At 39.5% G+C, this 15,471-nt stretch overlaps 1 protein-coding gene across 1 annotated transcript in view; it reads right to left on the bottom strand.

The window, feature by feature from the left end:
- Positions 1-14,384, bottom strand: part of TAF3 (TATA-box binding protein associated factor 3) — a 106,887-nt gene extending 92,503 nt beyond the window's left edge. The window contains exon 1 of the mRNA XM_035903858.1: positions 14,148-14,384. Coding sequence (XP_035759751.1) covers positions 14,148-14,340 — 193 coding nt within the window. The 5' untranslated portion in view covers positions 14,341-14,384. The remainder of the gene's footprint in view (positions 1-14,147) is intronic.
- Positions 14,385-15,471: the final 1,087 nt, after the last annotated feature.

Raw genomic sequence — 15,471 nt, 5'->3', positions numbered from 1 at the left:
TACTAGTCTTTTACTGACGCTAAATTTTAAAAAATTGCAGATTTTAACACAGTGCTTAAACTACTCCACTTGTGTAATGCATTTTATAGCCACATAACACGTAGCAATATAAGATGCTATATGGACGCAGATTAGAGACAGCCCAGATCTTTTGTATTATTTCCTTTGCCATATGTAACCAGATTATCCTGTTGTTATTTTAAGACGACTTATTTTGCTATGAATGCTGTAAATGAGACATGCACATAAAAGGCAAAATCAAAGCTCGAGAGAAATGACTTGGGTTTTGCAGCCTTGATACTGCATCAGCAGAGTGAAGGTAGGTGGGATATAACTTGATATAGATAGCGAACATTAAAGAAATGCAAACCCTTGATCAGTACGGTCTTAGTATGTTCTTAAATGGAAGGGGGGGCAGGGGGGGAGATCTTGAAAATCTCCACTTACATTTTTCTAAGTTGCCTTACATTAAATCAGAAGGTGTGATGACAGAACAGTTAAGATGCCTCACTCTGCAATGAGAGGCAGCGAGGCTGAGTACTGCTCTGGATTTTTGCCAAATGTCATTCTTTGTCAACTCCGTTGTAATTAGGAATCCAGCTCTTTGCATGAGGAAGCAAGACTTTTCTTTGCATACCGTTTCGTACAGAAATTGAATTGCCTTAAATATGTTCATGTACCATGCTACCTATGACCAGGAGAGGTTCCTGGTTTAACAAAGCTTTGGCTCATTAAAATGAAAAGGTTACAGCTGCTCTCTTAATGCTAGAGAAAGAAATGAACGCTACTGTTCAGAAAAAGAATGGCACTAACGCAGCTTTGGTGGTTCACAAAGTAACCCCGACCTTTGGGGGGACGCTGGGACACTAAATGCAGGAAAGGAAACAAAAGTCACCTAATTCTGGAGAATCGTGTTTAGTGTGTAACGTGATAGCTGGCGTGTTCTCTGCCTGTTAATGTGATACCAAGTGGACACGACTTCTCGACTGCGTCTCTCGCTCCGAAGATCGCTTGTTCCCTCATCTCACTGCCCTTTCATAAAAGATTATTCCCCGGGAAAGGGAAAGCAAAACTTACCCCGACTGAGGCAAAGAAACTGCAAACCTGGACGTTTAGAAGCTGCAGTGACTCCGAGTAGTTTGTACTGCAGTGAACTCGGGAGTCATCTTTGCGACAACCAGAAAGCAGGTTTTTAAACCACATCTAAGCTTTTCCTCGTAAAACCAGCATCTGGAGTCTTTCCCTTGAGATACTACCAACATATTTCATCTCTTCTAAACAACATTAAAAGGTAATAACAGCTTAATGTAAAGATGTGCTGCACTGAGAAACAGATCTAAGACAATTAGAGCATAGCAGAAGCCTCCTCCGCTGTTTAACAATATGGAATGAGAACATTTTCATTTATTTTCACTTAAAAAGAAAGTCGGAGTCCTGTGACTGCATTGATAGGAACGATGTACACATACTTCTGGGCGTATTGCCTTGAACTAAGGAAAAAGGAGCTGGTTCTTTCAGATGGAGTGGCAGTGCACAGAAGTCTTCGGCTCCGACTCCCTTTGCTCTCGATAAAAGCTTGGAGCAATGAACTCTCAGGAGATTAGCGCACACGCACACTAGCTCCAAAAACTTTAGGCAGCATACATGTTCCTTTGAGTCTTGTACATGTGTTGTGTATAATGTGCTCTTTTTGATATTAAAAAGTTGCTAAGTTGTTCTCCAGCTGGAAAGGGTTTTCCATTTAGATAAGGCCAACAGCTACCACGCAGAAGAAGCACATGTGCAAGACTGGAGCCTGTAAGCAGCACCAGTGCTAGCCCTTTCACCAGGGGCTAATAAGAGTTATTCCACTTTACAGACATCCTACCGTAAGTTATTTAACCCCAACGTGCATCACCTTCCCACGTCACTCGCCTTTCTTTCACAGCAGACTGTAACCAGTTGTCCCTCTGCTCGGCTGTTCGCATCTCGTTACTCTAACGGTCCACACACCTTTTCTACATGCTGACTGCTAAAAATACCGCACGGAAATTATTATCTGTATTATGCACAAAAGCAGCCCGCAAGTGAAAGGAAGAAAACTGTTTAGATGAAAGGAATCAACATTTCTGTTTATTCGCCCGAGTTTCTTCAGTACATTAGCAGCACCTGCAGATCACATGGTTCTGTCCTCTGCAAACACAGATTTGATACCAGGATGGGCTCTACTCCCTGTCCTGAAAGAGGGTAACGACCTGGCATTTCTTTATCATCATTCACACATACAGGTCTAACGCTAACCTAGAAAACACGCGTGCACTGCTGGATTTAACCTTAAAAAAAAGTAAAAAATATGCTTGTGGCATGCATTCAGTCGATAGGACTCAACTCGGCATCGCTTCAATTACGCAGAAGAAGCACATGTGCAAGACTGGAGCCTGTAAGCAGCACCAGTGCTAGCCCTTTCACCAGGGGCTAATAAGAGTTATTCCACTTTACAGACATCCTACCGTAAGTTATTTAACCCCAACGTGCATCACCTTCCCACGTCACTCGCCTTTCTTTCACAGCAGACTGTAACCAGTTGTCCCTCTGCTCGGCTGTTCGCATCTCGTTACTCTAACGGTCCACACACCTTTTCTACATGCTGACTGCTAAAAATACCGCACGGAAATTATTATCTGTATTATGCACAAAAGCAGCCCGCAAGTGAAAGGAAGAAAACTGTTTAGATGAAAGGAATCAACATTTCTGTTTATTCGCCCGAGTTTCTTCAGTACATTAGCAGCACCTGCAGATCACATGGTTCTGTCCTCTGCAAACACAGATTTGATACCAGGATGGGCTCTACTCCCTGTCCTGAAAGAGGGTAACGACCTGGCATTTCTTTATCATCATTCACACATACAGGTCTAACGCTAACCTAGAAAACACGCGTGCACTGCTGGATTTAACCTTAAAAAAAAAAGTAAAAAATATGCTTGTGGCATGCATTCAGTCGATAGGACTCAACTCGGCATCGCTTCAATTACGGCTGAAACGCAGTAATCTTGGTGGGAGGATGCAGCGGCTATTCAGCGGCACAGAACAGTGTGCCGAGCGCTTTCTCCTCCACGAATTTGAAACTGCTGGGGGCATTTAGGTTGGCAGAACTCTATAACCCAACTGGAACCGCGCCAGCAGGGTTAACACTCTACTCTTGAAAAGTGAGCCACTGAGGCTTTAATCACCACAAGTGGCAAGGACTTCATTTCTCATCTCATTTGAAATATGCCAGTCTCAACAGCAGACCAAGCGTTTTATAAAACGCCATCTACTAATCAACACTATTTCCTGCTTCACTGGATTGCCTCGGATGTCTCCTGTTACGAGTACTGCAGCAACCCTGCCGGGCTTCGCCTGTGACCCAGGAAAATCATAGCCCGCTACAGCAAGGCACAGGACAGATGTCCCAGGCACGGGACATACGGACCACTGATACCCCAAAATTCAAACTCAGATTTCTTCTAACATTCTTTGCTTCCCATATCCGTGGAAGCATGTTGTCTTTGAGTGGGCAGCAGGGCTGGTTTTTAAGACCGCTGCCTTACGCTGGCATCGCATCTACATGAAATTACACTGGGGGGTGTAGAAGATGCGTTGGGAGTTCACCTCCCCCAGCTTTCTGCCTCTGCAAAAATACATGCAAGGAGCTCAGCTTAGCGAGCTCACGTGAGAAGGAATGCCTGAGTGAAGGAGAAACTCCTTAAAATAGATGGGCCATTTATAAAACGGAGGTTTACACTGGGGTTTTGAAGAAATTCAGTGTTTCAGTCTGAATCACTTTACGTTTTAAACAGTATGCATAAGCTGTACTCCCTGAAAATCAGCTCATCTAAGAAGGCTGTTACCTGCAACGCAAGCATTAAGATACTTATCACTTTTTAATTCACATAAAGTTTACTTTCCCCAAGAGTCCTAAAAAAAATATAATTGTTTCAATATATGCCACACATTGATAAACCCTTCATACGCTGCATTTTTAAAGTGTAACTGAACTATATAACAACACAGTAACAATAGAATTCCACCTTGATTTTTCAGCTCATCACCGCCAATGTGATTTTATATCATGTTTTTAAGGACTCTGAAAAAAAAGGTATGGTATGATGCTAAAGGAGGATAAACGGAGACTAAATCTTGCTAAAGTCTAGATTTTTTACTTGGAATTCTAAAGCTTCTTAAAAAAATCCCATCCCAATTCAAGTTCCCTGGACAAGGACATGTGATTTTAACCATAGCTTTTATCTTAAAATAAAAAAATAAAAAAATAAAGGATATATGTGCATGTTTTGATCACATTGCAAATATCTGCTTGTAGAATATTTTATACACACACGCCCCCCCAAAGGTAACTGAATTACAATAAACCTTGCTGATCTGAACATTTAAAGCTTGTATTACAGAAAATTAAAACTCTTGCATGTAAGAATGGTAAGAATCCATCAATTCTCTTTAAAATAGCACAAGAAACTAGTTATCTCTGAGAGATTACAGATGAGCTATCACCTTCAGCAATTTTGTGATTAAAACACTCAGAACAGAAAGAGAGCCTCTTTAACGAATGTGTTCAAGGTTTCTCATGCAAAACCAAACGCATCCTTGTTTCATATTTAATTTGCAATAGGATACCCAGCAGCTGAGCTATGAGAGCTTTTCTGGCTGGTGGCTAACTGCCTGCTGAGACGGGCTCCGCGCGTAGGCAGCACACGATTGAAGACCAAATCCTCAGAGCTGCATCTCAGCTCCCTTTAAAGTTAATCTGAACACACTGGACTGAAAAGGAAATGAAAAGTGAGTTTCTCTCCCTTCCTATGGCACCGGGACTTCCTGTGTTTTAGCGATTGGTCAAGAACTATTATTTCCTCCATGCTATTCCCAATTGTGACTGTCAGACGTAATTAGTGTTGCCCGCACACAAGCGCAAAGCATTCGTTTAAATACGCCTGGAACAAAAGTCCCACATGCACAGAAACCTGGAGAAACATGGAGAAACTCGGAGAATATTAAGATTCAAGTATGCTGTACCTGAACGAACATGCTGCTCTGAACATTTAGAAATGCAAAGTTCATTTGCTGAGATGAATATCCGCAAAAATCTATGCAAGATAAGGGGTATTAAAATTATTCACTCTCCAATTCAGGATGGATTATTTGGCCAATCTGTTAAGCCGTACCTCTCAGACGCACAGAATCAGTACCATCCTCCTCCCCTCAGGGAAAAGAGCTCATAACGTTTGAAGAAAAGTATGCTTCATCCCAACCGTAAGAATACACATGAAACACAGAGTCGTCCTTTAACACAACTCTTTGGAACGGGAAAGCAGCAGACATCAACAGGGCGAACGCAGAGGGCAAACAAGTTCACCAAAGAAAATAAATTAAGCAGAATGCTGCAGATTGTAAAGTGGCCAGAAGAAAGGCCATTTAAGTTGTTATCGGACTGTTTTTAACACACACACGCAGAGTTGAACTTCAATTTATCTCTCTGTATAAAATACCACCTCTGGCAGCGTGGCGTCATCGCTTATAACCACGACTGAAACATTAATCTGAAACCAAGTCAGAGAAATTTGTGACTTACTGTGTTACCACCTGAAGACCCTATGTTTTTCAGCCTTGGGCTAAATACAAGCCAGATCCAGCCCTGCTCAAGTTTGACATTGCTTCTCAAAAACACAGGTATGCTACGGTAGCTTTTGCTTAACCGACCCAAACAACATAGATTTATACACAACATGCAACCAGAATTACGTTTTACCTAGTCACGCAATACACAGTTGTTCAAAGAAACAAAATTCAAACTAGAGAAATAAATAAAAAAGCCGTCTTGTCAAGCCATCAGAAAGCCATTGATGTTTCTAATGAGTGCAACTACAAAAATGAAAGATTCCGAAAAACCACTCGGTTACAGATGAACTTTAATTATCCAAGTGTCTTGCTACATGAACCAGGGTCATGTCTCCAAATGCCTTCTAATTTGAACTCTCCCTGTTATCCATCCAACTTTACATTTCTCAAGCTTTTGCAGAATGAAGCAGAACTGCCTACACACAATAATGAGTTATCCCTTCCTAATGACTTACCCACTCACTAATATTCCCTTTGGTTGAGAGTTGGAGAAAACAGGAACATGTAGCAAAGGTGAAGACTGGAAGAAAGCACTGAAGTTAAGAGCTGTACAGTAAAGTTATAGTGCTTATCTGTGTGTGGCAAAAGACAAATAATTCAAATGAGCTTTCTTAGTCATAATATTAAAAATTAGACTGCAGAGTTCCTTAGTATTAACCTGGACTCTACCACATACTTGTCTGCAGGAGCTTGTAATGAGTCATTCACCTGATTAACTCAGGAGAGGTACGGGTCCTGTAATCCACTAGCAATTTTTGTCTAGACAACAGCTTGTTCTGATGCTAAGATCAAGGTTAGGCTCAGCTACACCTGAAAATGTGTATGTAAACACCATGCAATGTCTATTCCTGAATAGGTCCAAGCATGGATATATTTCATAGGAGGAAACAATGTTTTGGACACTTCAAAAGTGTTTAAGTGAAAAAAGTTACTCTGCAAGTAACTCTTCTCTGGACAGTAGTGTTATTCAGAACAACCACCTGGAGTGCCAACGCCTGAATTCCAGGCGTGGAGCCTTCCCCGTGTCCACGTACATGCCACAGCTGTTAATCAGCGGTGGGAGGATGCTGGAATTGCTGGAGAAACCAAAGCCCACATGTCTCAAAATCAGATATACATACAAGGTCTCAACCGACATGTTCTACTTCCATGTCCTTCCCCAAAAAATTTGAAGTCAAAAGTCAAAGAGAAAAAAATAAAAGCATTCGATGAGAAGAAAAATAGGAATGGTTCCTGCATGAAGCAAAAGCTCTGAGAAATAATAAAGTTATAAGGTCAGCCCTTAAAATAGGCCAGTTGCGCTTTTCTTTTATCCCGCTTTAAGCGGTGGCGAGACTTTCCATTTCCCACCCACTCCCCTAGAGTTACCGAAAATACTCAGTGCAGTAAAGTCTGAAACACTTGAGAACAGTAACGGACAGCTATCGGACGATAACCTAATTTGAAACTTATGCTTTCAAAGGCACAAAGGTGTCTGATGATCCAGATGAAATAAAACCCTCAAGTATAGTAGCAGTAGACAGTGCAGGAAGCAACGCAGGCGCTAAACAAAGTCACACATTGTCAGAAAAGGGAAAAAACTGATCTGACATGACGAGTCAAGACAAGTGACAAAAGTTTTGCTGAAAAAGGATCAGTAGGAAATTAAAATCATGACAGCATTTCTGTTCTAAATACACAAGACAATAGAATCCTTTTATCATGAAGTCCCATTTTCTCCTCCGGTTTTATTATAGCCAAAATTGCAATTTGCACATCACAACGCAGTGAAAGAATCCATGACTTTCATCCCAATTCAATGTAAATCATTTACTGCAAAAGGCTGGCTTTTATGAGTCAACTTCTGCATTGTGCAGTTTTTATTTTGAATCCTTAAGACTCACTAACAACTTGTAAGTTATCTAAACAGGTCTGAAAAACAGAAAAATCTTTGTGGGAAGGCTTTAAAAGGATGATATCCCCTTGAAAAAAAAGGCACGTTAACTCCATTTCGTTGGCTATATGCAGCGAATAAAACTAGATAGCTGAAGAAGCTAAAGAAACACATTTTCACAATGCTGAATTTTTATAGTTAGTATTACTAACTCCTTGTTATTACTTGAAAAAAAAATTGGGAATCAGCATCTTTATAAAATGTATTTTCCAATTTGCTTATTCAGGTACAGTCAGGTTCCAGCTGGTTTATTTGTTTTGAAGGATACATCACTTAAAAGACCCCAACAAACGAAAACATGAGAACCCATCACAAGCTCTCTCCCCAAACCAAAGCAAACACTTTTAATCCATTCCCCACTTCCAGCTGACACCATGCTTCTTACAAAAATAACAAGAGTTTGGTTTCTTTTTTTCCCCAAAGACATAAATGGTTAGGAAAAGTTAGGCACTAGGCTCCTATAGAATATAAAATAGCGTATGCCTCTGTCTGCATAGCCTACGGATGCCAGCTATGTGATTTGGTTTCTGCCACGGATGAAGTTTTACTATGGCACTTATTACATTGATTTTTTTTTTCCCCCCAAATGCTGCAAATTAAATGAAGCTCTTCGGTGAAAGTCTATTTAGCTTCACATTTTAAGCTTTTTAAAAAAAAATCTTCCTCATTAAATCCTTTCTTGCAGTATTTCTCTGGAAATTATGCTTTCGATTATGATACAACTTCTTAAGAAAAGGTAAAGATACAGTTGTCTTCCCAATTACAGCTTTATCAGCACGCCTTCTATAAAAGAGTTATTTTTCTGTCTAATGGCAAGATTTAAACCAGGCACATTTTCTGTACACTTTTTTTGTTCCTGTCTCATATTTTCTTTTTTCTTTGAAACCTGCCTCTCCTATTGGCTCTTTCCCAATGCCTTTCTTCTGTCTGCATCTCAAGCTTGGCTGCCTTTCTCATTTTGTCTGTTTCTCCTGTTGCTTCTCCCTTGCTAGGCTGATGTATGCATGAGTGAAGACTCATTCGCACAAAAGCAATCAGCGCCTAACACTCCACATAGTGCACGGACAGCTAAAGGATGCTTGCAAATACTCAGCAACCAGGCACGGTTAGCAGCCAGGAGCAAAGTGTTCACAGTCTGGCAGAGGTTTAACTCTTCAAACTGGTTGACTACACAGTACCTGTTTGTTGATGGGTGGCAGTTTCCTAAGCAAGTATACTGGAAAAGCTCTGTTGAAAAGATCATTGCTGCTTTTAAATCATCGGTGCAGCTGTTAGAACGAAGAAAAGTTAGTCTGTGGGCTTAAACTAGATCTGGGGAAAGGCAGAAAGGCTTAGAAATTACAACAGCGAGACCTGTATTATCAAAATGGCAAAGTCGATATCCCAGTATGCTTTTTAAAGCCCATCACGTGCTAATTTAGAAAGAGGTATTGGCTTTGTTTAACCCTTGAGGAAACCAGAGACTGAAATGATGCTGGTCTGAGATCCAAGACTTGCTACATTTGGTTCTGGACCACGGCCAAAGAAAGCACTGCTAGACTGAGGGGCCAGTGACAATTTTAAAATCTGATATACCTAGCCACTGCAGCTAGACACTGATGCTTTATACCACCGTGGTGCTTAATGCTTTATACAATTACAATTCTAGCACCGGTAGACCCTAGACATCAGATGCAAAACCCCCCCCCCCCCCCCTTTCTCATCAATTCAAATGTGATTTTTAGCAACTAACATTGTATGAAAAAACTAGAGATGTTTGAGATGATTTATAATTTGACAGCTGGGTTTCCACACTTCGAGGTGGCCGCAAGCATCAGGTTTTGGTGGGCAACAGGTCCTAACGTCACATCAACAGGGAGGAGGGGAAAAGGCATGACTGTAAAAAGATCAACAATTTTATGCTTTGATCTGCCAGGGAAATAAAATGCTCCAACAGAAAAGGCTACAAATAAATCTGAATTTGTACACTGCACCAAGAACTGGTCCTGACTCAATGATCAGAAATACAATGCCAGTGCTTGAACAAACATTATCGGAAATGAAAGACCACAAAACTTAATGCCTGGTAAAAGCGACATTTGTTTCCAGATCATCTTTAAGGGAAAAGAACTGAACTTTCATGAAGTGGGGAGTGAAGTGATATGAAGCAGAAGACAGAAAAAAAATGAGGTAAGGATTGAGGAGGAAGTTTGACACCCTAAAAGCTACCCCTCTCCCCACAAAAAAAAATATCTCAACTACCAGGAAGAGTACCCCAGCACAATTCCAATGTAAGAGAGGAACGAGGGTCTAATGCAAATATAACAGACTATGAACAGTATTGCATGCACAAAAGCAACATGTTTTTTTCTTCAGTCTTCCAGTCAGAGAAACAGGGATGGACTACCCATGACTTGTAAGAGTCAGAAAAAGAAAGCAGTTGACATCAAGTGGGCTTTTTGTTTGTTTGTTTGTTTTAAAACATTATTATTATTTAAAATGAGGTAATAAAAAGAGGCAGCAAGTGCAGGTAGAAATTAATTCCGGGAAGTATAAAAATAAGGTTACCATGGCACATGTAGGATTCACACTTCACTTCTCATTGTTTTAATTATGGAGAATGATACAGGTTCTTAAAGCATCAGGACCCAGGGCTCTCAACATTATCACAAAATGTAATAGTGATTATTATTAGCTGTGGCAAAGTATCTGGGCTTTCTCAACTGGCCTAATTTCAGCACAGTACTGTTTTGCTTCAAATGCAATCAACAAATTCTATGAAGTTGATGTATTATTGCAAAATGTATGTTCTTTTACATTAAAGCACAAGAAATAAAGCATGACCATCATGTTTTGCAACTAATTTATTTTTTTCTCCTTTTTTAATCTGTCTTACAAGTTTACCATGACATTTTAGTGACAACAGCGCTAAAATAACTCAAAAAACAAAAAGGAGCCTAATTAAAAATAGGCAGACAGCAAACATCATGATACATTGGCATAAAATTATCCCTTCAGTGCCCTTTGTAAAAATACTGCTAAAAACCCAACATTTGCCATGGCAATACTGAGTCAGATTGTTTTATAAAAGATATAATTTTATATGCGGATCCTTGCAGTGCAAGCATTTGGAATCTGCACCAGATCATTTAGTTAGTATACGTTACTGAAATGAGGCACGACATATTTAAGGCAAGAAAACATTTTCTGCTTTCTTGGAACAAAACTTGTACCACGGAACTGAACTTCCAACTGACAGAAATTACAAACCTTGAAAACCTATTTGCCTTCCTCCCTTTCCCCCACAGCTTCAGAAATCATTCAGAGAGCCATTTCAGATTTCTTACTACTGAGTACATGAGGGAAACTGCTCCTCTCAGGCTGGACAGGACTTTTTGCTCTTATCGAGTCTTTGGCGATAATGACTAAGACATCGCACAAGCTGCTGGGTAGATTGTACCCTCTGAACACACCACCACCAGTTCTAGAGTAAGGGGAAATAAGAAGTTAGTTACATGCGCAGAACTAGAGGATTTTTGAGAGGGAGGTTAGCAACACCTACTGGTCATGGTGCATACTGAACACCATTCTTTTTTTTTAAATATGAACAATAAAAAAAAGCTTTTTCTCACTAAACCACCTAGCTAAAATGACCTGTGAAGTCAGTGTGTCACTAGAGATAATACTTCTAATTAGATCAACTGATAAAATTAAAATATATTACCTCTCTCAATAAACCTTGTTCTGCTCATACCCTTAGACGATCATGACTACACGATTGCTAAAATATATCAGCACTGGTAATTTCTAAATCATATCAGCAAATAATATTCATAAATTGAGCTGAGCTCTACGCTTCGATATAAAATGGGACATAATGAGTCTTCCTGACAGTTCCTTGAAGTGACTGAAAGATTTACATTATACATTGTAACGTGCATGAAGCCTTCTTTCATTACTAATTATCTTTATTGCCTACTCAAAGCAACTCAAATGTTATGAACTGCACAATCTCAGCAGCAGCACATTCTTTTTTCTAAAGATCTGCCAGCTATTCAAACAGCTTCTGCAATTCTTCAGTATTTTTACGATGCATTCCTTTAATCTGCAAAAGTAAAAGTTTTTCTTCCAAATTTTACTTGGAGTAAAATACAACAAAACATATACAACAGAGTTTCTTGATACACCTCATCCTTTCCAAAAAATCCCCAAACCTGTAGAGCACAAAATTACAGATAGCATTTTCAGAAAACACTTAATATAAAATTAAAATGTCTTCAACTATGTGTATTTTCAATCAACTATAACAAACCTGCATTCAGCAGCTTTAAATTTCCATTAAAAAAAAAATACTGTATTCGTTTTTTGCAGTTGTGTCTGTAGGTCCTCTGATACACTAGCCTTAGGCATTAGAAGTTTTCCTGGTTCTCATCCAACTTTGGAAATAATATCTTCTTGCTTCGGGTGTTAAAAGGATTCATACATTATTTATAAGGACTGCTAAAATCTAACTCCTGGATCTAACTTGCAAGAGAAAGAGTATAAAAAGTTACATACAAAAAAAGCGCACAACTGTCCCCATTTCAATTTTTAGCCTCTCTTTCTATGTCATGTATCACCAGAATGAGTTTGTAATACTCTCGTCTCTCACTCCCCATGTTCAGATACTCGTCTACAGCCACTTTGAGCCTTGCTGGATTTGATCTTTCTTGCATATTTTTAAAGTCTGATTTTCCAAGTAAAAAAAAAAAACAAAACAAAAAAACCAAACAAACCCAACCCAAAATGCAAAACCACTGGGTAACATGTTACACTTCAAAGATGCTGGATTTCTCTGACAGAGTGGTGTTTGTTTACCTCCTGAAAAATCAGGCTAAAGTGTTTCAAGAAAGTAGCCAGAACAGGGTAGCCAAAATCCCTATTCACTTCTCAACATCTTCCTCTATACTCCTCTTTCATGTTGTCTACATATATGATATTTACACTCTGTTTGTCTCTTCCAGGTTTAAGAGAGTCGTTAGAGTTTAAATACAACCCTTTTAACAAACTTCACAAGGGGGAGATTTTAGTACCTTCTTATCAATCCAAGAAAATATTTCTGCAGTTTCACCGAGACCCAGCAGTTTCACTTCCTGGGTTATATTAAGGCAAGAGACATTAAAATGCTATTGATCTGTAAAATAACTATGTATCCTATGCAATTAAGGAAAAACAGAAAAGTCGGGTCTACAGAGCTTCAGAAATACTTATCAGCATGAATAAGTCCTCACAGTGTAACTGGAAACAGCATGTATTTTTCCAATGCACACACTAAACCCATTGCATCTGACTGTCCTTTGCACCTTCAGAAAGCTGTGCCTGACTATAATTTCACTTAGTCTAACTGGAGCACATAGTAACTGCATTTATCTGTCTGAACATGATGTATGAGAGACTGAATATACACTTACTACAGCTTACTAAATCATTGAAAAACTGCCCCATGTGACATTTCTAGTGGCACAGCAAAGGATTTTGCTCATGTTCATCTTTACACTGGGCAGAATTTTTACACGTATTTCAGGGTTTAGACTTTGAGACCTTAGTTCTTCAAAAAGAACAATATGCTTAATAGAGTACGATATCCATTCTGTCCCCATGGAAATTATAAATTAAATAAATATCTAGTGAGGACTGCAGCTGTTAGTCACACTCTTTTGCAAAAATAATGTTCTTCTGTCTGGGATTTTTGTACCTGGTCCACAAGCTTACATAAGTTTATCTCCCCACAAGTAAAGTTGTACAATGTTCACTATTCAAAGGGAAAGTTAGACTAGGTCGTATTTCTTAAAGGTTTCTCTCATTAGCAATCAAGTCGCTGAAGAATAGAAAAAACAACTTTGCTTTTTCCACTGCCAATATTAAAATTCTCAGGCTAACTGCAGTTCGTGGCATTTGTATAGCTGGTTTCACTGTTACAGTGATCTTCAACCCCTGCCTCCGTGAGCAGTGGGAACAACGATGATGAAACCCTAATCAACATGAGCAAAGAGAATTAAAAGCAAGCACTGTGCCTCTAGATGACTCTTACTTCCTTATTTTAAATCTGACTTAATTTTAATTGGAAGAGGGTTTTTTTTTTTGGTTTAAGGTTTTTTTTGTTGTTAAATTTGTTCAAAGGAAGAAGAAACAGCTCTCAGGAGCTGGGAATGCTGTGCCGGTCTCGCTACCCTTCCTTCTTCTACCTTTACCAAATTATGTAAGCTCTTGCAGCACATATAAGAGGGAGGCTAACACATAAAAGGCAATGTAAAGCATTAATTTCTATTGTCAAGCAAACACTTAAAACTTAAACGCATTATAGAAACGTGTATTAACACGGTGTATTTTGACACCAGTTAATCTTGGAGGAAAGCGAAAGAGGGGAAAATAAACTTGTCACAGCACTGTTACCTGTTTTGAAATCATGCTTGTGTAACACCCAAACACCCAGTGGTTCCTTTCTGAGCGACTGCTGTGGGCAGCACAGCTCAAAACTGCTCGAGGATGCAATCAAATATGCAAACACACAGGGACCAAAACTTAAAGCAAAGAATTAATTTCGCACCTTCTTGAGAGGAGACAATAGGTGGCATATAATCAGGGATGTACTCCTTCCTTTCTTCTGCATCTTTACTTCCCGGCTGGGGAAACTGCAGGACATTGTTCTTGCTGACTGGAAACGAAGGGATTTGATGTGCAAAAGTGACAGGTTCAATATTGTGTATATAATCTTCTAGCTCATGCAGGTTAACCCCCATAAGCTTGAAGGCATCACCTACGTCATCCAAAATTGGATCTGTGCGGCCATCTGTAACAAAAAAGAACAACAAAAGAACAACATTTTTGCAAAAATCCAGTTTAAAAAAAAATTGACCCTCAGATCTACGTTTAGAGATTACAGTCCGCCATGGCTCACCACCAGTAGGGGAGATTACAGTCCCACAGTTCTGCCAGGTTTACTGTTCACTGGGCTATACGACATTTCAGGCTAAGAACACGCTCTCGTTTAAAAGCGTTTTGTTTTGATCCGTATCACTTTGTTCAGTTCATACCATTGAAGAACTGCACCTCAAGAAGCAAATCAAGGAAAACCGAGGGAGAAGCAGCAGGCAGATTTACCTGGCAACAGTTGATTTAACATCGTGCAACACTACTTTAAACAGTTTTCAATTTAACAACGTAAATTCAAATGAATGAAACAAGCCCTTAATATGCATAAAGTGCCCCTTTACCAATATGTAACAGACCAAACATTATTTTTCAGCCTAGAAAAGGAACAATTTCATTTTGTTGCACCGACTGTAGTTTACGGGTAGGAAAAAAAAAGAAGGTATCTTGTGTATCTCTTGATAACAAAAATACTTCACATAGTATCTTTCCACCAGATGAAATCTACAGGCTTCATAAACTATGAGTCACTTTACCTACCAGTTAGATATACCTCGCGGATGAAACACAGGAATATTAAATAGTGGTCTGATGAGGAGAGAATATTTTATACTGAACTTCAGGGGATGGTTTTCTGAGGTGCAATTTAAGTTTGACTCTACAGCAAAAGTCTTTTCTTTATGAAAAGCATAGTGAAACCTTCCTGGCCAAGCAGTCAGGATCTTTACTGAATATGAACTCCAAGAAAACAGTGCAAGAGAGGGTGCAGTTTGTTCTACATGTGTAATTTGGCTCAAAGATTTAAACTATACAGTGCAGAAGTCCTCCAAGTGCCTCGGTTTCCCTGACCTGACAGAGGGAAATCCCTCCGAGTGCCTACGGAGGGAGAACTGGGCACCTGGCTTTGCCAGCCAAGACACCACTCCCAGTCTCATCCTAACTTTTCATAACAACAATAACAAAAGAAAGATGCCTTAAACCCCAAACATGACTTTTTTTTT

Source organism: Egretta garzetta, unplaced genomic scaffold, assembly GCF_000687185.1.
Source record: "Egretta garzetta isolate BGI_Z169 unplaced genomic scaffold, ASM68718v1 scaffold260, whole genome shotgun sequence".
Taxonomy (NCBI): Eukaryota; Metazoa; Chordata; class Aves; order Pelecaniformes; family Ardeidae; genus Egretta; species Egretta garzetta.
Note: the sequence above shows the minus strand (reverse complement) of the source record. Positions and strands in the feature narration are given on the sequence as shown.